We start from the raw sequence: 22,129 nt of genomic DNA, 5'->3' as shown, positions 1-22,129 counted from the left end.
TTTTGGAAAAATATTTCCTATTAGGTAGGATAGGATTTTACTAGAGAGAAACCTGTCAATACCAGAGCTTCGGTGTGACATAACAGGAATCTGTCATGGCAAAGGAAGAAAGAGCCTCAGGGACTGCTTATCGATATTGTGAAGTACTGGAAAATATATACTTTTCTTTAAAAAGTGAATACCACATGACAAAAGAAATCAGCACATTTCCCTTTTAGTCTTCTTTTGAAGAAGAGACTAAAAAAGGAAAACATTAATCCAGATAAGGCTCGTTAACCAGAACTCCGGAACCATAGTGTCTCACGCTCCAGAACTCAAGGGATCAAATAGCTCAGGAAATCCAGGACCCTAGTTTTCTAGTACAGGAAGCAGTTTCACAAATCAAACCGCAGAGGTAACACAGTTAAAGATATACTTTGGACAAACCATTCAACTGCTACATGCACAACCTGAGTTCAAGAGTGGTATTCAATCATCCCAAAAATACTCATGTGTTCCAAGCCCACAGTCACTGTGCCAGTTGCAATCCTTTTTATATGATGATTTTCAGCTAGTTACTGAAGCAATACCAACAATTCAAGAGTGGGTCTTATACTCTACACTCCTGGTTACTACACAAGTGCAAATAAGAAAGAAACAGGATGAATTGTGGCCTGTTGCTGAAAGATATAATGGTAAAGCCTAGACTTCTCATGCTGGAGCCAGAAACAGCCCGGAAGAAAAAGCCACATTGCATATGTTATTGTTAAGGCAATCAATACCCACTATATAGAGTTCATGATGAATGTGCAAGTGGTAGAGATACAGTTACTGTGCAAACCATAACTGAATGTTCAGATTTGTGAACATAACATCTAAACCATCATGTTTTAACAAGAGTTGCATTGTCTGGTTCCATTTTAGGATATATGAAGTGTCCAGCCTGTCCTTTTTGGCTGTTATCCTAATCCAACCTGAGAACATGTTCTACAAACCTATTTCCTGCAACCAACAAGATGCAAACCCCAATCCTTGAGCCCCACTCCAATCTCCAAGATCAAGGCACTGCAGCATAATTAGCAAATAGTACTCAAAGAAAAAAAAGCAAACTGATTAGAGAGAAATTAGAGAGAAAAATCAGAAGAACTGTGGCAACATGGTGGTTATAATCTTGCAAAGTAAATACAAGGTCTAAAGGACATCTTTATTTCAGGATACCACAAATGGCAAGTTAAACAGACAGCCATCTCCCAAAGGTCTGATTCCTGAATCCACACAGAGGTCTCGGCATGGGTCACTTGCATAACTATGTTTTCCTACTTAAGGCATTGTTTACTCATCTTCTCCATGCCAGTCAACCTTCCCCCTTCACTGTTTTCTTTTTTAAACATTTGCTGGAAATACTTGGCATTTGAATCTGCTTCTCCACATGACTTGCTAGTTAGTTGCATATGACCTGGGTTCCACAGTCTATCAAGTGGCAAAAGTGTTCTTGTTTTTCCTCCTGTTAATCTTTCCCTAGCTATAACTTTTTCCATGCACTAAAACATTCATACAGCCCTTAAGAAATATAAAGTACAAGAAAAAAGGCTAGTTGAAATCTCCTTCTATAAGAAGGAAGCTGCTTCCCAAATCTCCTCAGAAGCATATAAACAGTCAAGGGAAAGGAAATTCTCCACCATTCCAAAACATGATACACTGGTATCACCATAATGGGGGCCGTGTAAGTATTTAAATAGATAATAAACCTCCCTCCTCTGAAAATAATATCTAAAAAATGAGGACCAGCTTTTAAAAAGATTCATGCCAAGTCATAATTTAAAACATCTCCAACTTCAGTCCAAAGCAAACTAATACAGTAAGCTCATTAATTCTCAATGAATGGGAGACTCAATGCAGATTATGAGTAATGAAACAAATATAAATGAAATAAACCTTGCTACAGCAATATTAAGTCTTCTCTGATAATCCAGGTTGGGGAATGGGGGTGTCAGCATTACAGATTAACAAAAAGAACCCCTACTGTATTTTTTCTCTTAGGCCTTGGCTACACAAGAGACTTGTACCAATAAAATTCAAACAGTTTAGAAGTTCGTAAAGTTAAACCAGTGCAAGCCAGTTTTGTGTACATTCAAATCTGTCTGAGTGCCTTATTACGATTTAGATTGAGTTGATTCCTTACCAATTTAAGCTCACGCAATAAAAGACACAAACCCTCTGAAATCTAGACATCTCTACTTTTCTTCTTCTTGAGCAAACCAAATTGAGGTCCCAGGCTGGCCAGATCCGGCAAGATAAGAATTTAAACTAAGTTGGATAGGAAAGGATGGTGACTACCAAAAACTACTAACCTCTAAAGGAGGTATTCTTTTTACAGTCACTTTAAGGTGAAATCTTATTCACTTTATTCAGTTGTAGTGCTACTCTGCATGGCTCTGTCACAGCGATGGTTCTCAAACTATTGTACTGGTGACCCCTTTCACACAGCAAGCCTCTGAGTGTGACCCCCCCCATTATAAATTAAAAACACTTGTTAATATATTTAACACCATTATAAATGCTGGAGGCAAAGCTGGGTTTGGAGTGGAGGCTGACTGCTCGCAACCCCCCATGTAATAACCTCGTGACCCCCTGAGGGGTCCCGACCCCCAGTTTAAGAACCCCTAGTCTACAGGGCATTGTTTCACATAAATCAGTGGTTCTCAACCTATTTACCATTATGGACCACATATGCAGCTTTATGTGAGCCACATCTACACAATATATTTACCACCTGTATGGCCCTGAGGATGTCACATGGTCCGCAGCTGTGTGCTGATTGGGCCACAAGTGGCCCACAGGCTGAGAAGCACTGACAGATCAAAAGTAACCCTGGAGGGGAAGCAACTCATGTCACTCAAACTTGTTGATTAAACCACAGTGTTGGACTTCAAGTGGATTTGTTAGAAATAGAATAAAGGGAGTCATGTCTAGCATACTACATGTGTCCATGATGCAAAGCCTTACAAGGGAAGATGTGAAGTGGGGAAAAAGAAAATGGTCCTTGGGTCCATAAGAGGAACCAAGAATGAATGGTGCTTATATTCTTATTTGTTCAAGGAAGTCTAAATCCCTCTCTTGAGCTAGCTTGGATCCCATCTGGGCTCACCTAGCTTTCACACTGCTAAGTATGAGGGGGATTTTTGGAAGTGAAAGGTTAAATTGATTTTGTATTAATAATTTAGCCCAAAATTCTTGGACAAGTTCCTCCTGTTATAAAACTCCAAAGAGCATGGGGCTGGAAAATGCAGAATTTCTTTAAAATCTGTGAGATAAGGTTGGTGTTCTAAAGGAATTTTAAAATCTGTAACGTACATATTTTCTAAATCCATAGTTTCAAGATTAACCTCTAGAAAATATGCAGTGCTAGTGAAAGATTCTAGATTATCAGCCTTGAAAACTGGAGGGTACCAGTTGTCAGTGGACACCTGAACTGAACCGAAATACGTGAAGTCAGGAAGCTACACAGCAGTGGATTCAGTCACTGTTCACCTGACCTATAGAATTAAACAGATGATCTAGAAGTGAAAGGCTCAAAGACCTTCACTAATCACCTGAGCCACACCATGCCAAGATTACAACCAACAGGATTTTTTTTAATCAATTGAGGGGTGTTTTTTTAAACTTATCCTTGTTACGTCTAACCTAAAATTATTAGAACAAAGATTTTTTTCCTGCTTTGTGTTACTGATAGTAATTTGTATCTGCAGTCAGCTTACCTCATTTGGATTGCACACAAAGAGGAAAGAAAATCCTTTACAAAATAGGAAAAATATGGCTACAAAGCCAAAACTGACAGATATTCAGACTTCAAAAAAAGCAGATTTTAACAAATTCAGCACTGGTAAGTAAGGTTCCATTAGAAGAAATCTAATGGGAAAAGGAATTCAGGAAAGCTGGCAATTTTTCTAAGAAACAATATGAAAGGTACAATAGCAAATTATCCATTGTGAAGGAAAGATAAGACGACTAGTAAGAGGCCAATATGGTTTCACCAGGAGCTCTTGAATGACCTGAAAATCAATAAGGAATCCTATAAAAAGCAAAGGCATGGACAAACTGCATAGGAGGAGTACAGAAGAATACCACGGGCATGTAGGGACAAAATCAGAAAGGCTAAGGCACAAACTGAATTTTTGAATCAACAACAATAAGAAGAGGTTCTATAAATACATACATTAGGAGCAAGAGAAAGACAAAGGAAAGTACAAGTCCATGACTTAGTGAGGAAGAAGCACTAACAACATATCAAGAAGGCTAAGGTGCTTAACACCTATTCTGCCTTCATTAAAAAGATTAACTGTGACCAGATAAATTAACACAATTAATATTAAGAAGAGGGAAGGAACACAAGCCAAAATAGGAAAAAAACAGGCTAAATAATATTTAGATAAGTTAGGTGTATCCAAGTCAGCAGGGTGGGCCTGATGAAATTCATCCAAGGGCACTTAAGGACCTAGCTGAAGCAATCTCAGAACTATTAGCAATTATATTTGAGAACACATGGAGGGCTGGTGAGGTCCCAGAGGACTAGAGAAAGGCAAACAAGGTACCTATCTTTAAAAAGGGGAACAAAGAAAACCCAGAGAAATATAGATCAGTCAGCCTAACTTCAATATCTGGAAAGATACTGGAACAATTGATTAAACAATAGATCTGTAAGCACCTAGAGGATAATAGGGTAATAAGTAATAGCCAGCATGGATTTGTCATGAACAAATTATGCCAAACCAATCTAATTTCCTTCTTTGAGAGGGTTACTGGCCTAGTGAATAAGGGGGAAAACAGTAGATACGATACATCTTGATTTTAGTAAGGCTTTCAACAGTCCCACTTGACATTCTCATAAGCAAACTAGGGAAATGATGTTTATAGTAAATTATTAATAGGTGGGAGCATAACTAGTTGAAAGACCATACTCAAAGAGTAGCTATCAATGGTTCACTGTCAAACTGGGAGGATGTGTCCAGTGGGGTCCGCCAGGGGTCTGTCTTGGTCCAGAACTATTCAATATTTTCATTAATTACTTGGACAATGTAGTGGAGAGTATGTTTATAACATTTGCAGATTACATTAAATTGGGCGGGGTTGCTACCACTCAAAAGGACAGGATTAAAATTGAAAATGATTTTGACAAATTGGAGAACTGGTCTGCAATCAACATGATGAAATTCAATAAAGATAAATGCAAAGTACTACACTTAGGAAGAAAAAAATCAAATGCATGACTACAAAATGGAGAATATGTGGTTATACAATAGCACAGCTGAAAAAAAATCTAGGAGTTATAGATGCTCACAAATTGAATATAAGTCAACAATGTAATGTGTGACAAAGAGTCCTGTGGCACCTTGTAGACTAACAGACGTATTGGAGCATAAGCTTTCGTGGGTGAATACCCACTTCGTCAGACACAACGTGGTTGCAGAAAAGGCTAATTCTTCCTGGGGTCCCAGGAGTGTCATGTGACAATAACGGGAGGTTATTGTCCCACTCTACTTGAAACTGGTGAGACCCCAACTAGAGTACTGTGTCTAGTTCTAGGAGCCACACTTTAGGAAAGATGTGGACAAACTGGAGAGCGTCCAGAGGAGAGCAGCAAAAATTATAAAAGGTATAGAAAACCTCACCTACAAGGAAAGACCAAAGAAACTGGGCACGTTTAGTCTTGAGAAAAGACAACAGGGGGGGTGGAGGGGGAGAGTGGAGGGAAAGATAGTCTTCAAATATGTTACACTGGTATGTTATGTGTGTTATATCAGCTGTTATAAAGAGGACAGTTATCAACTGTTTTCCATGTCCAATAAAAGATAGGACAAGAAGTAATTGGCTTAATCTACAGCAAGGGAGATTTAGGTTAGACATTAGGAAAAATTTTCTACCTGTAAGGGTATTTAAGCACTGGAATAGACTTCCAAGGGAGGCTGTGGAATCTTATCATTGGAGGTTTTTAAGAACAGGTTAGAAAAGCACCAGCCAGGAATAGTCTAGGTTTACTTGGTCCTACCTCAGCGCAGGGGGCTGGAGTAGGTCCCTTGAGCAACCTTCTAGCCCTAAATTGCTATGATTCTAGGAAACCTCATTCAGGATATGTTTTTGTTTTCTGTTTCCAGTATCTCTTTTAGAAAATATCTATCAGAGGCAAGATACAACATTAACTGATATTTTTAGAAAACAAATATCCACTTGAAATTTTTAGCCACCACTTGGTTACATAATTTTCTAAATTACCCAGTGAACTGGCAACTTTGTTCTCATCAAACTAAACTTAAGCCATTTTTAGTAAGATGATTGTTAACTGGTATTCAAATTCCTTTGGAACTGGGGAATGAAGAGAAGAGGTAGGATTGGTCAAAACAGCAGACATTAATATTACTCTGCTACCCCACTTCAAGTTGTTTCAGCTTCTATGAGCCGAACTAAGAAAAATACATGATTTTAGAGCTCTTTTCCTTTCAACAATTCTCTTATCAATTTATTTCTACTGTGAATATTAAGATGTGAAGTCCTCCACAAAAAAACAAAAGCTCAAGTAGCAGAGAATGGATTTTTTTTTTTTTTTTTTTTTTAAATGAGCCATTACCTGTTCAGAAGTTGTTGCTGGTCATGGGTTTCCTAAAGCTCTCTGGTGTCTCTCACATATTTCAAGTTGCGGAGGAATCAGACATACCATGAGCAGCAACAACTGTTACTGAAGTCTCTAAAAACAAATTTTATCCATGTATGCACCTGAAAAAAAACGGACTTGACCTCCATCAGGTCAAAATGGAACCTTCCAACAAATCCCATGAACCAGATTTCAAACTAAGTAAACCGGAAGACCTTTTGAAAGTTGTGATAGCTAATACAAAACTGTTTTGAAAACAATGAAATACTAGAAGATGATGGTAAAAGAAAGAGCCTCCCTAAACTTGGAATGAATGAAAATGCAAAGTTTGTGCTGACACAAAAAAATACAAGTTCCAACAACAAATATCACCGAAGATACTAACAAATGAGAATGCAAAATAGGCTACAGTATCACTGAGTGTGAAAACACAAGTATCTGAATGAGGAAAGATATCATACTATGATATTAATATTTATTCACTCTCTAGGGTCTTACCAAAAATTGGGGAAGATGCACATAAGAGTAACTTCACTAACTTGCCTACCAGTTTTACCTGAAATATATATATGAAAAACAAAAGTAGATTTTCCAGTAGTGTCAGTATTAGCACAGAAGCATTAATAATTTATTCCTGCAAAGCTTTGAGTAACAAAGGATGTTAGCGTTCAGAAGACTTCATGCCGAATACTGCCATGAATATCTGTGCAGAAATCCAACTGATAGATGTATTTGTACACACAAAGTCCACTGGAATCATTTAGTCCATTTTCTTTGTTTCTTTTGCAAATATTATGCTGGATAATAATTTTATGGGATTCTTGCTACTTGGTTAAAATAGATTTCAAGAAATCATGAGGACTTATATACACTGCAAAGCATTATTTCAAATGTTCTCAAACCTTTAAGGTTTAATAAAGGTTAAATACTGAACCTTTCTGTATTGCCTTTCCCATTTGTTCTTTTAAATAACATTCTGTACCCCAATTTAGGATTAGTCAAGGGATAATTTTATTGCTATCTTCTGAAGTTTTTTATTCTCTCACCATAAATTGATGTAATAAAATCTGAAAAAAATAAAAGCTATTTTCTGCAAATAATCCATGATTAATAGAGCAGAATTTTGCGTGAATTGTGTTCATGAAGATTAAGAGTCTGCAATTTAAGTGGATTAATCCTAAAATCGAGTATGAAGCAGACAAATGCAAAGCAAATTTCCCCAGAAGGCCTCACTAACCTTAAAAAAATAAGTAACTGTTGCTATAAAAACCATAATGTTCTCAGCCATTCAGGTAGGTGTTTATAGTCACCACAGCCGTCCCTTCAGTTCTGATCTTTAGGAGCCATACTTTACTGAGAGGCAACTCTGAGCCACAGAGGTCATATATTCCAAGCCTCCACATGTGAAGAGCTGACAGTGGTGCTGAAAATCACTTGCTCACAAGAAGCTGTAAAACCACCACCAAAATTAATAAAAACTGTAATCTGGGCTCTTGCCAGGGTCCCAGAACTGAAAGAACATAAAACAATACAGCATTACACATAACGCTATACTACAATTCCACAGCCTCTATATTTCTAATTTATGTAAAGTTACCATAAAAAGAAAATACTTACTACAAAGGAGAAGTAATTCTCAGCCTCTTGCATACCATCAATCACATATTTTATATTATCACTGGTTTCTCCTAATAATCCCCACTAAATGTTTTTAAATAATTTATTTATTCTTCAAGCTCCTAAACCCAGCTCATCTGCTATCAGAGAGGTTATATGCAAAAATCCAATGTTAATCTTAATGTTACAGCTATTACTTCAAGTTGCTTTTGCCCAAGCTCTATGGATGACATGAGCTCCAGTCTCATTCTTAAAATCTACCTAGGTGTATAAACGTATTGACTTTGCACTGTGTTCCTGATGAGCATATAAACGGAAACCGCTGGATGCTAGATAATGTTGCTGAACACAAAAATAATCTCTCAGATCCAAGTGTTTATACGGCAAATTATCATTATTTATTTAATACAAACCTTAGTACTCATTGGGTATTTTTCTGGTTTCAGTCTTTCATTTAAATATATGCAACCAAAATATATACAGCAATGTTTATTTTTTAAAGTATTGATGCCATATAATGGCTTATTTATTTAAATGGCCACGCCAGTTATTTGTTTCTTCCAAGCCTCAAAAAGCAAAAAAAAATTACAGTCCAAGTTCCAGAATTATGGACAAAAACTACACCAGCAAAAACATTTTAATTATTTTGTATAATTGTAACATTTTCCTTTATAAATTTGGAAACAGAAGTCTTTCAGAGCATGCTTCTAGGCTATCTTCATGTCAAGTTTCAATCCAGTTAGAGAGCCCCTGGATAGACATTTACCTCACTGATCAGGGCTGGGGTGAACAGGGACGGGAGTGATGGAAAGAGAGATGACCTGAGAGGTGCTAAAAAGAGATTCAGGCTGATCACGGGCAGGGTGACTGACAGGAGTCCGATCAAGAAACACTTCCAGCAGGGCACAGGGGATGATGGGATGAAATGAGAGCCCTCCGGGCTGGGAGAACCCCAGAAGCAGAGGGCGTGACATGGGATGCTAGCGGAGAGCCGCGCAAAAGGAGGAAATGCTGGATTTGGGGTTCCTTTTGCGAAAGCCCTGGCAGAAGGGCACAGGGTGACAGAGACGCCTCGGCAGCCTAAGGGATGGGGAAGAGGCGATAGGGGGCTGCTCCGATGAAAGCTCCCCGGAGGGGGGGGGGGGGGAAGCTGTGGGATAAGGAGCCGCTGCTGATCGGAGAGAACCCGGGGCTGTCACCTCCCCGGCGACCGGGACCCTCCCTCAGGCACACCAGCGGCCGGGGATCACACAGCAGGCAGGCAGCCAAGGGGGCCGGGTCGTTGCTGGGGTCCGCGCCGGTAAGCCCAGCCCCGAAGGAGCCGAGCTCCTTCTCACAGCTCGTTCGGCTGCGAGGCCCTGGCTCCCCGCCGCGGGGCGCCTGGAGACCCCCCTCCCGCGGCAGCGCTGTCCCCGGCGCCCCGCACCGGACGCGGCGCCCGCCCCTCGGGGCTGAGCGCGCCGGCCCGTCCCGGCCCGCGTACCTCATACTGGATGTATTGCTTCCGCCACTCGGGCGTGATGTGCGCGGAGAGGTGCTCGGCGAACTTCATCCTGCCGCCCCTACCCGGCCGCCGCCGCGCTCACTCGGCTGCCCCGGAGCCGGCTCCTCGGGACCCTGCGGTGGCTGGTGCTAGCGGGCAGGTGCTGCTGCCCCCGCCGCCGCACATGGGCCCCGCTCCTCGCTCCCGCCGCCCGCACTGCGTCCCCTCCCCCCGCCCAGCTCGGGTCTCCTCAGCGCTGCCCTGCCGCCCACTGCGGCCCCGCCGCAGCCGCCGCCATCTTTCTCTCTTCGCTCACCCTGCCCCCCCTCCCGCCGGTAGGACGTCATCGCCATGGTAACCGCCGCCCACCTCCTCCACCTCAGCGCGGAGACCGGCCGGGGGCGGGGCCTAGAGCCAGGGGGCGCGGCAGGAGTAACAGGGAGCCCCGCCCCCTTCCTTACAAACTTGGCTTGAAAGCAGGGAGTGCGGCGAGGCCTTTGGGGGTGGGGCTTTTCTCCCTTCGCTCCGCCCACTTCCCAGCACCACCCCCGTGTAATGCAGCAAGAGGGTGCTGTAGACGCCGGGGCCATATAGCTGGGCACGCTAACGGCAGGCAGGTGCTAGAAAGCAGAGAATGCTGCTGTGGGCCAATCGTGGCAGCTCCTCCAAGAGTGCACTGGGTGGCACTGCACAGCACATAAGGGTGGTGAGATGCTTCAGTTGAGAAGGGGGGGATTGCACTGTTTTGGACGGCGTGGGCTATTAACTAGCGCCGGACTGGGTTACATGTAAGGAGTGCCTGGGTTGGCCAGTGCGAGTGGGCTGGGGATAGTGGACTGAAATATGAGGCAAACAAAGATCACCCTGTTAGCCAGTGTGGAGGGCAGGCTTGAGTAATGGGATGGGCCAGCATCATAGTATGGATGGCTACCTATGTCATAGTGTCAGTGCATGGAGAAGGTGGGAACTCCCTACCAATATATGATGCCTAGGACTATGCTGAACAATGTGCTAGACAAGAATGGACTTTTGGGACACACAATATCAAGTGGTTTGCCTGGGGAATCTCTAAGGGGAGGAAAATACATATTCCTCACCCCCTCAGTTATGCAAAATCCCAGCCTTTTGAAGCTATGCCCTGAAGAGGTCTGATTAGCTGATCCCACAGTCTCAAGATCCAATGCCCAAGCTGTATAAAGGAAAGACTAACCTATACAGAGTTTGTTAGTTCTGAGCTACACTATTCTGAACTTGTAACCACAGAAAAACCCCTTGGTGGGGTTTGAAGGAGTGACTTCTATCAGAACCCTTGCTGGAGTTGAGGGCTAATCTCTGGTAAGCTTATTGGCATGACTGTACATACTTTTATTTTTAATATGTTTTCTCTGTAATGCTTTCACCTTAAAAATAAGTGTGCTTGCTTATAAAGAGTTGTGTGGTAACTTGTGACTGTTGGCAATTACAGCTGTTCATAGCCATTGAAGAGAAAGGAAAGTGCAGACCCTGACTTGTTTAACCAGTTCTAGCTTGCTGGGAATATCACAGTGTAGGAAGGAAACCTGTGCAGTCTGGGGGGGGAAAAAAACCCTGGTCAGAAGGGAGAGAGATGCAGGTCTCTAACCAAAAAAGGTGGCGACTGAGGAGCCTAGAATGGGTGCCCTCGAGAGACCACAAAAGGGGAATACAGGTGCTGTTGCCCTGAACTGTGACAAAAAGGACAAATCAAACCTTCTGCATCTGAGTGCTGTTTTCTTTTACCTGAAGAATATTAACTTGTTACAATCGTTTATAAAAACAAACATTTCCTCCTAGTAAGTTTACATGCACAGGGATTAATGAGCTTTTTTGTCATCAAGAGAAGAAAGCAGTATAGGTCATATTTGCATAGTCTCTGCTGGTTAACTGAACAGCTAATAGTTCACTGCTAACATGGAAAACTTCAGTCATAAAACAGCTTTTCCTTTAAAAATACAGTATACTTTGGAGAGCCAGTTTGTTCTGTGGTATAGCAATAGTTAACGGCCATCTTTGCTCCTAGGTCTATTTCCTCCACCTTGACACTGACTCACTCTGGAATCTCTAGCAAGCCATTTAACCTTTCCTTTCCTTACCAACTTTATAGGGTGTTGCGAGACTTAATTAACGGCTGTAAAGTTCTTCAGAGCCTTGAGTGAAAAGTTCTATGTAAATACAGAAATTATAAGCATATTATTGAACATACCTAAATAATCTGTATATTACAGTAACAAACCCACATCCTGGAGCATTACTGAATTTTATATGACGATAATCAGAAAAGTACTTTATCTTCAGATTTCTTTTCATGTTTTACAGCAAGATGCTGCTCACTCTCTCTCTCTCTTCATTCTATCTGAGCTGAGCTTGGCACTTAGAACAGGGAGCTGTGTGCCTAGCCCCAAAGTTAGTTACAACAGCTTTGGGATGGCTATAACTTAAGTTTTGAGTGCAGTAGCTTCCTATGGATTGGGGTCCCAGGCCATCCAGCATTTGGCAAGCATTTGGTGGCTTTAGCAGGACCCAGGGCTAGGCTACAAGTGCTGAGCAGATTAGATCTAGATGCTCTTCACTTTGCCAGTTCCAGTCTCACAGTGGGAGACCAAGTGGGGTGAGGGCAGAGCTCCTGTTCCTTGTTCTACCTGTCCAGTGAGGTGAGTTCAAAGGGGGACAATGTATCTCTGAATGCTGGGAATGCCCTGCTTATTTTTACAAAATCCAGCTTTTGTCTCTGTTTTTGTGAACCCTGTAAACTGGATTCATGCAATTGATGACGAGTGGGCTGAGCACACAAGCTTCAAGAACCTACCTCCCAGGCCTGTTGCATGTTGACACCTCCTCCCCCGCTCACCTTCCAATGCCCCCTCCACACAAGTTGCTGAAGCAGCCTTCCTTCACACAAATCCACAGAGTGACAGGAAAGGAGAGGCTGTTGGGCTGAGGAGACATGCCTTTATCCCTCACCCTCCCTCCCAGGCATAACCCCCCAAAGTGCTGCCCCACATGTATCATCATTCCTACCCCCATTTGAAAGGTGTCTTGGCTTTTTAATTTGAAAATCTGGTCATCCCTAGGTGAATTCTCCCACCCACCCCTGTTGCATCAAAGAAAACCTGTAGGAGTGAGGTCAGGACCTTCCTTCTGGCCCTTTCTAGCCTGGGGAGGGGGATGAAGAGCCTCCCTGGGTATCCTCCAATCCATGCAGCACTAATGTGAGTCAATAGGGGTGGGGTGCATGCATGAGAGGGAAAGCGCATGTGTGTGAGATGGGGAGGACAATGTGTGAGTGTGCGAAAGGAGTATAGGGGATTTTGGCCAGGAAACAGATTCAGAATAAGGGAGGCGACAGATGGGAAGAATGAAAGAATATGCAGGAAGGAGGAAGATAGAAGAGAATGGTGGAGCAGGAAAATTAGAATGAGGGATAAGACTGCAGAAAAATGGAGGAAAAGGAAAGTTGGAGTGAAGGAATAGAAATGGTAAAGGAGGAGTAAGAAAAGCAAGGGAAAGAGTGAGTTAATTAAATATATTTAATACCCAAGCATTACAATAGACAAATACTTAATACTTGTGCAGCTCATAGACTTCTACCACAACTGCCTTCAATATGCCAAAGCTGTTTGTATGTGATTGTGACCGAATGTACTGCTGTATTCACATGCAACACACTATTGTAATAATCTCTGTACAAAATATGCCTTGTGGGATATCATTTGAAAACTAACAACTCACGGGTCAATAATATGGTGAAATGTATGTAGCAACATTATAATGTAAAGCTATGAACATAAAAAGAAATTATGATTGAAATGTGTTTACCAGACAAGTCTGGGGAGGGGGGGTAAATCTGTTCCTCAGAGACAAAGGACAAACTGCTGCCTCTAGTCAGTTGTCATCAAAGCCGATAGGCTATCACCGGTCAAGTGGCCATTCCTTGGCAACGGAGGGAGGCAGGAACAGACTGATTTGCGTTTTAATAAACAACAACATGGAACCTCTTTCACCACGAGACTCCATGTCTCTATCCTCACAGTGAGAGCAAACTTTATCTAGGGGCAACCCTCAGGAAAATGCATTTCAAAGGGTGACTGCACTATAAAAGGGAGGGGTAAGAACAACCTAGGTATTCACACTTTCTTTCTCTTCCTCTCTCTTTCACCTGAGAAGACAAAGGAAGCAGCCTTTGGACTTCAGGAGGGGTCCTGACCTGAGAATTTGGTCAGCCCTGTTGCTCCAAACAAGAAGTAAGAATTTCACCTTATTTTTAATCTTTATTTCCCTTGTACTCATTTCTGACTTTAATGCCTTATACTTGTACTCACTTAAAACTTAAATAAAATTGTTTTATTCTTTAATCAAATCCAGTGCTGAGTTTACACTGAATTGTTTGGTAACTCCAATTAAAGTAGCAAACTGTTGTACACTGATCCCTTACAGGGGCAATGGACTCTAATATTTGAACTGTCCAGGAGAGGGCTGGACAGATCCCTTACAGGGGCAATGGACTCTAATATTTGAACTGTCCAGGAGAGGGCTGGACAGTACAGCACACATGTTTTTGGGAAAAAATGGGACTGGGAATATGCTGGGGTCTCTCTGCATGTAGTAACCAAGTCTGCCAAAGCCAGAGTGGGGCTAGTGTGTGGCTGACAGGCTGATGGGGTCAGAGTTGTTGGACCAGGGCTGCAGCTATACACAGACACTCAGGGTGTGACTTGCATGCTTGCAAGCTGTTTGTGGGAAGCCCAGTTTGGGAGCTCTAGCAGCAAAGCATTGTGAGCCCCCCCCACCCCAAGGTTACAGGGCAGATAGCAACACAGCCCCTCAGTGGTCTGGCTTGCACCCTGGAATGTGATAGTAATTACACAGATTGTGCACAAAGAGCTCTGGTAAATTGAAGGGAATTCTGCTACTTGTTTGACAACCATGCCAAAGACACTGTCTGGGCCGCTTCTGCCTGCCCATCTGGCATTTGGAGAAAAATTATTAGGACTTGAGAGGAGCAGGATGGCAGTTGATTCAGGCAGGATCAAGTGTGTCAGGGTAGTGGAAGGCCTATAGGGGAAGAAGTGTCACTGTGTTGTCAGCCGGTCAAAGAATAACTCGGTCCTGCTCTTAGAATGGAGAGGATATGGGAAACAGCCTTTTGATCCCTCCTGACCAAAGAGAAGATCACAAGGAAGGCCCAAAGTCCAAGCTGAGAGCAACCCTTATGTGTACAAAGGCACTGGTGGCCTGTAAAATACAAATATTCAGAGACTATGAAGCCTAGAGTAAGGGATGCATTAAAACACTGAGGTCCAGACCCTCAGTCCCACCCTCCCCATCTAGTCGTTTTGCACTGCTCAGGCAGCACAAAGCAGCCAGAAAACAGCCCTAAGTGGAGTAACTAGCCTGAGCTGCTTGCATAAGGGAATCCCTGGGTGGTATAATACCAGTGTAGCAGCTCTGTGCCACCTGCTCCCCGCTCTCTACCTGCAGCAGAGGGTGCATATCGGGGCAGACCAAGCATTGAGAGGTATATGGTTGGAGTATGGTGCACCAGCTCTCTTGGGCCAGCGGACCAGTCATTGGGACTGTCCCCGCTGGTGTAATTTACAGCAGCTCTGAAGCTGCTCTAAGTTGTACCAAGGGCTAAATAAGCCCTGGCTGCACAGAGGTGGGAGATCATTGTGCAACTCCCCACTCCTGGGGGGGACTCAGCGGTGAGGTTGCACCCAACCCTAACACAGCGTAAGGACCAGGCCTGCCCCACAAACATCCCAGGGCCCTGCTCCTCCGTGCCAGGTGCACCAGGTATGGCCAGGCAGGTTCAGCAAGGCAGGATCTAAGTGTGGAGGGGCTTAGTGTGGGGGGATCCAGGTGTGAGTAGAGAGGGTTCTGTGTGGGGCAATCTGGGTGCAGGTGGCTCAGTGGGGGATCTAGATGCACAGGGGCTTGTTGTGGGGTTCTGGTGCAATGGTAATGGGACTCTGCAGGGGGGTCCAGGTGAAGGTGGTTGGGCCTCAGCATGGGGGGGGTTAGGGTGTGGGGGATCGAGCTCGATGGGGGGATCTGGGTGTTGGGAGCTCAGTGGGGGGGGTCTAGATGCTGGGGGAGTGGGGCTCAGAGGAGTGGGGATCCAGGTGCAGCTGGTTGGGGCTCAGTATGGTGGGGATCCAGCTGCAGGTGGCTTATTGGAGCTTGTCAGGGGGGGTTTCTGGGTGCAAGGGGGGAGTGAGGGCCGGCAGGCGGGTCTGGGTATGAGGGGTCTGGATGCATGGGGGTTGGGCGGATGGGGGAGCAGCTCCCTCTACAGCGATCCCTCCCTCTGCAGTTGAGGAGTGATGGGTGCAGGAAGCACGGGGGGCAGTTTGCAGAGCTTCCTGCAGCTGGGGAAGAAATCTGGGGGTGGGTCTGACCCGGCCCCAGATGCCATGCAGAGGAAAAGGAAGTCCCGTCCTCTCCAGCCCAGTTGGGTCTAGCAGCTGAGCCCAGTGTAGGGAAGGAGCCACAGCCAGGTCTTTCTCAATCTTGCTCCCTGCCCCACAGTGATTTCCCCTCTCTGCCAGCTTCCCTGGGCACCTGAAACATACTGCGGGGAAGGGTCGTATGACCCTTGTGGCGGCCCCACCCCACATGAATTTTGTTATGTACACCAATATGGAGGTGATTTGTCACACATCTCCTCCATATTGGTGTACATAACAAAATTCATTCCACTCATGTGTGGGGAAAAATTAGAGGGAACACTGCCCAGGAGTAGTTTTTGTTAAAACAAATGAAGAAGCAAGTTTCTAGCAGAAATGCTTGAAAACTAGAGCTGGTCAAAAAAAAAAAAAATGAAAAATTTGCCTTTTTTCAAAAATAAAAATGTTGATGGGAAAACATCTTGTGTTTTCAAATGTCCCATTTTTCAACACAGCCCAAAAATAAAAAATGTTCAGTTTCCATTTTCTCCTTTCCTTCGCCCTCATTTCCAGTGGCAAAATAGAAAAAGGTTTGGAAAGGGGAAAAACGAAGTGCAGGTGGAGGAGGAGGGAGGGTGAGAAAACATTTCTAATAAAAAATATGAAAAAAATTGAACAGATAAAAAAAATTGTTCCGTTTTGAAATCAGTAGAATGAAGGGAGGGGGGAGGTTCCTTCACAAAGACTTTACCATTTTATCACCAGCTTTGTTGCCAAGGTGAGCAGAGTGTATCCAATGGAGCACCACCAGGCTGACTCTGCAGCCAGCCTGAAACAATAACTCTGAAAGGTGTGAACTGCACCAGTGGGGTGTTAAATCCAAGACCCACTGCTCTAGGGGCCCTTTGCCAACACCACTCTAGCACAGAGAGGACTCTCTGTGTAATAGGAGAGGAGGACCCTGGCCCAACCCTTGCAGATAAACCCTATGTCATGGGCAGGCTGGCCCTTTGAGACAAGATTGGTTCTGCCTTGCCCATGACTCTGCAGCTATCCCTCAGCCTCACTGATGAGCTGGTGATGTAAGGGCTAATGAGTGACTGCCACTGGATGTCATGGGGCTTAATTAGACAGACTGCTCCCAGCTGTGGTGGTGACATAGCGAAAGCACTAGTTTGGAGAGAGGTGCCTGAGGAACTCATGGGGTGGGTGAGGAAGAATACCCCTGAGTTAGAGCCTACAACAGGAGAAAGAGGCCTACAGGGAATAGAGTAGGCTCTTGTGGGGGAGCCCAGAGATAGGACCTACAGGGGGCTGGAAGATCCTCTGAGGTACACTGCTGGAGTTCCTCGCAAAGGGAAGCAGTGGGAGAAAAGCAGTTCAAGGGAATCTCTCTAGGGGCCCGGACGTGGAGGATTTCAGTTGAACCTGAGAGGGACAGAAGAATTATAAGTCTGGATGCTGTTTGTGAACTCTAAGTTGGACTGTTAGTTACCCCAGAAGGGCAGTGAACTGTTCTGGGACTTGGCTGGAGGGATGAGCCACAGAAAACCCAGAGAGGGAGAAGATGCCAGCTAGGACTGGCCATTGTGGGGCCAAGGAAGTGGCTACTAAGGAGGGTGCAATAGGTCAAGTCCCCTGCAAGGATGTGCTGAGACCTGATGGGGGCCTGAGAGGTGAGGATGTATGCTTACACCCTTAGTGCTGGAGAGTCAGTATTAGGGGACCCTCCTGCTCCTACCCCACCCCTGCCCCTTTCTGGTGAGGAAGGGGACCTTGTTGCCATCCCTGCTGTTCTGGGGGAGTGGGAGATGCTACTGCCACTACTAAGGGAGGAGAACCTGGCCCTGTCCTAAGCAGGGAGGGGGCAGTTCCACAAGGATGGAGCCACTTTACTTAGTGCCCTGGATTGCCTTAATTCACCACTCCCCTTTCCCCCAGTGTTATACTGATGTATGTTTGCAGTACTACCAACCCCAAGCATTCAAAAGTCACTAACCAAGCCTGCCCCACCCCCCAATCATGAGATTGGTTTAACAATCCTGTGATGTTTTGAACAACTTTACATTATTTTGCTTTGCTTTCAGGCTACTGAGCATTTAGGATGCCCTTGGGTCCAGTGGTGCTGGAACAATTTTTATAGTGGGATTGCTGACAATGGAAACCATGTAGTTGAGTTGTAATTACTACTTCAAGCCAGGGGGTATTTCAGCACCCCTAGTTTCAGCACCAATGCTTGGGTTGTGTTCTCAAAAAAAATTCTTGGCAACTGTGAGGGCTAGAAACTTGCAGTCCTTTTTAATGAAAGCTGAGATTCTCATGTAATGTGATTCCAGGTACTGAGGCTTTAAGTAAAACGCCAAATAATGTGAGATTCAGGATTAAATCATAAATGGAATGCTGCAGTGGTTAGGAGATAATTATAGAGGTTGGTTGGAGGCTCAGGGGCCATTGAAACTGTGGCTGTATTCCAAACTGTGGTGGACGCTTATTTAGAGGCCAGTCCTGCTCCCATTGAAGTCAATAGCAAAATTCCTATTGATTTCAATGTGAACAACACCAGAGCTTAAATCGGCAGAACTCATTTGATGTGATTTAGCAGAATGCTGTTAGAGGATCAGTGTCCTGACTTGTGAAAATACATCTCTGCATTGAGACTTACCCAGCAGCAACAGCAGATCATTTGGTAACAACATTCTAGCTCACTGATACCATCTCTTAATTATCTTGGGAGAAAACCATTTAATGAACAGAGATTTAGTGCCCTTCAGTAGGAATTTCAGAATCAACAATCCAAGCAGCGCTGACCTTAAAAAGACCTAAACACTTACCACAGCTAGACGTACATTTAATGGATCACAGGGTTTTAATATATTACCTTTGCAAATGTAAATTTATACCAGATAAAATCATCTAGGACCTGATTCTGCTCCAACGGAGGTCAGCAGCAATGAGTTGGATGCAGGGCCGGCTCCAGGAACCAGCCCACCAAGCATGTGCTTAGGGCGGCGCCTGGAGGGGGGCGGCGCGGTGAGGCGCTCCTGCCCGAGAGCGGGGCCGCGACTGGACTCGCCGCCATCCCTGTGGCGCTCTGGCCGCCGGGGGCTCCCCGCCCTCCCCCCGGCGCTCTGGCCGCCGGGGAGAGCGGAGAGCCCCGGTCGGGCTCCCCACCCTGCTCCCGGCGCTCTGGCCGCCGGGGAGAACAGAGAGCCCCGGCCGGGCTCCCCGCCCTCCTCCCGGCGCTCTGGCCTCCGGGGAGAGCAGAGCCGCGGCCGGGCTCCCTGCCCTCCTCCCGGCGCTCCGGCCGGTCGGGGATTGCTCGGCGCCCTCCCCTGCCGCGCTGAGCGGGGGCGGCGGGTGGCTTTTTTGCCATCTATCATGTAAATTGATGCTTTTCATAAATTTGTCACTTCTCATCATATCTTGTGTATTTCATGGTACTGAAAATAATTAGGGCCTGATTTTCCATTGCCCTGAACCTTGTGTAGCCATGTACTCGAGTGCAATGTGGGTGTCAAATGCTATGATGTACACATTTATAGTGTAGATAACTACACCAGATGCAATAGAATCGAACTCTTACTACTTATACTATTAAAATATGCAATAACTCATGGGGACAAATGTCCAATCATCTAAAGAACTGACTCCCACATCAATTCCATTTTTCCCCTGGCATGACTTTAATAATAATGTTGAGCCATACTGAGGCTTTGCAGCACACTACAAAATATTTCACAATTTTCACTCAATCCCACACCCCTAATGAATATGGGAAAGAGAGGGCAATATTAAAGGAAGGTTTAAGAACCAAATCTTATGGGCCTTGTGGATTCTCTGGAGTGTGGGGAGCTCTGCAGCGGTCTGACTGACCTGTCAGGCCAATATGGTAGGGGAATATAAAGAGGAAGTGGAAAGTTTAGCTGTACCTACAGTTTCCAGGCCTGTGTTTTCTTAGCAGGTTACTGGGGTCAAATGGTTTAATTTTATGCTATATATAAAATTAAGCAATGAGCCCCAAACATTCTGAACTTTGGGAAAGCTCAGATCTGATTCTAGACATTGCAGCTTGGCCCACCTCACAAGGTTTCCTGTATTTATACAGGAGGATCCTGATTCTCAGTGACTCCATTCTTGCACTTGTGCATATAGGCTGGGAGGTGGGTCAAAAATAGCTTTAAGCTACCTTTGTGCTCTTTGTATTCTGTGGCTGTAGAGGGGCCTGCCTAGCCCCTCTTGTAAGTTAGAGCAGCCTCGGGGCTATTGTTACCTATACTCTGAATCCCATGGTCCCCTCTGAGCCCAGCCCCTACCAGCCATAGTGCAGTACATTCCTATCATGCCCCCACCAGCCAGGGAGGCTCCCTCCAGGGGGAAATTTTTGTCAAGGGGGCATTTCTGTCCATTTGAAGCCCCTTTCATTTTGCCTGAGTGGCTTGAAGGGGCCTCTGTAGAACCTTGCCCTTACACTTTTCTTATTCCATTTCTTTTTCCAATAAAAGGTTTCCAGTGTAATTTTCAGTCATACTCTGTTAAAAAAAAAAAAATCACATGTTTTAAAACCGAACAAGGAAAAGGCAGGCGTAGGCTTTCTGCCAGTGCAGTCTGGCACTTGCTTTTGTCCAGAGCATATAGAATAATTTATAAATAGACTGGGGTTTTAAAATAATTACACTTGGAAAGATTCTGCGTGGCTCAGGAGGAAACACTTTTCAAAAGAGCTGTTTTAGAAACATCTTTGAGGAGAAATGTTTGCTTTCCTGCCTCTGCAGAATTCATAAACCCATTAAGGGGCTGATTTTCAAAAGGGAGGAACAATGGGACACACGCACAGAAACCTATCTTTGGGGCCTTCTAATTAAATAGGTAATGCACCCCTGCCATATGGACCTGGCCTAAGACACCTAGATATATAAAGGACAGGTAATTTTAGATGCACAAATACTTGTCTCCTGATCCCCATGCCTCACACCCAGAGTGCAAGGAAGTGAACACATCAAAGCTATACAGACCATTCCTCAAAAACCCTTTTAATTCTCCTATGTGTCAGAATCCTGGGGTACAACCTCTTCTCCCCCAACAAAATATGAGTGGTTAATTAAGGTTTATTTAAAGGCCTGATCCTGAGAGATTTTGAACACCTGCTATTCCTAGTGAAGGAGTCGAGACAGCACAACCACAGCCTGAGTCAAATGAAAGTTATTTCTAAGTAATTACCCACCAATTTATAAAGCTGCATGCGTGCGGCCTCCCATGTAGCTCTTGGTCCTGGAAAGATATACAGAGGCGTTTTGGAGGAAGTTTGACAGAGGGATCAGAGAAGGAGAAGTAACTATTCTCTACATCCCCAGAAAGACTTTACCTGCTGAGACAATCATTTGAAGTAAGGAGCAGGTGTTCAAGAGATACACATTGGAAGGGGGGGAAATAATAATAAAAACAGGTCATTATTGATCTTGGCCAGGAATTACAAGAGGATTTAGCAAATCATAACACGAGGCTTTGTCCTGCCTGCAATGATCAATATGACAGCAGCTTTAGGCTTCCTACTACAGAGGCTATGTAGACTGCTATAAGGGACATTCCTGGCATTACCCAGTCAACTGCTAGCCAAGCCATTATACACTTTGTCGATATTATTCTGAAGAAATGTGATCTATATACTAGATTTCCTATGGCCAGCAGCACAAAATGCACAAATCCTCTGACAGAGAGAAATGGAGCTTATTGATTTAATATGCACTCCTCCTCCCCCTTGGGCACCTGCTGAGGGTGTGATGGGGAACATCATAAACAGGAGGGCCTTTTATTCCCCAGTACACAGGCAGCGCACAATGTCAGATCAGGAATGTCCTAACCCAATTGTCTGGAAATTGTTATGATGTGTATATGCTCAGGCAGGCTACCCTACAGCATCTGTTTGGATCAGAGTAAGTCAATAGCAGTGGCTACTGGGAAATAATAATGCACTTTATGGGTCTGATCCAACATCCATGGACA

General features: G+C 44.4%; 1 protein-coding gene across 1 annotated transcript in view; it reads right to left on the bottom strand.

Moving 5' to 3' along the window:
- The window catches only part of XPR1 (xenotropic and polytropic retrovirus receptor 1), a 241,675-nt gene extending 231,694 nt beyond the window's left edge, over positions 1-9,981 (bottom strand). The window contains exon 1 of the mRNA XM_034780308.1: positions 9,726-9,981. Coding sequence (XP_034636199.1) covers positions 9,726-9,794 — 69 coding nt within the window. The 5' untranslated portion in view covers positions 9,795-9,981. The remainder of the gene's footprint in view (positions 1-9,725) is intronic.
- Positions 9,982-22,129: the final 12,148 nt, after the last annotated feature.

This window comes from Trachemys scripta, chromosome 8 (genome assembly GCF_013100865.1).
Source record: "Trachemys scripta elegans isolate TJP31775 chromosome 8, CAS_Tse_1.0, whole genome shotgun sequence".
Taxonomy (NCBI): Eukaryota; Metazoa; Chordata; order Testudines; family Emydidae; genus Trachemys; species Trachemys scripta.
Note: the sequence above shows the minus strand (reverse complement) of the source record. Positions and strands in the feature narration are given on the sequence as shown.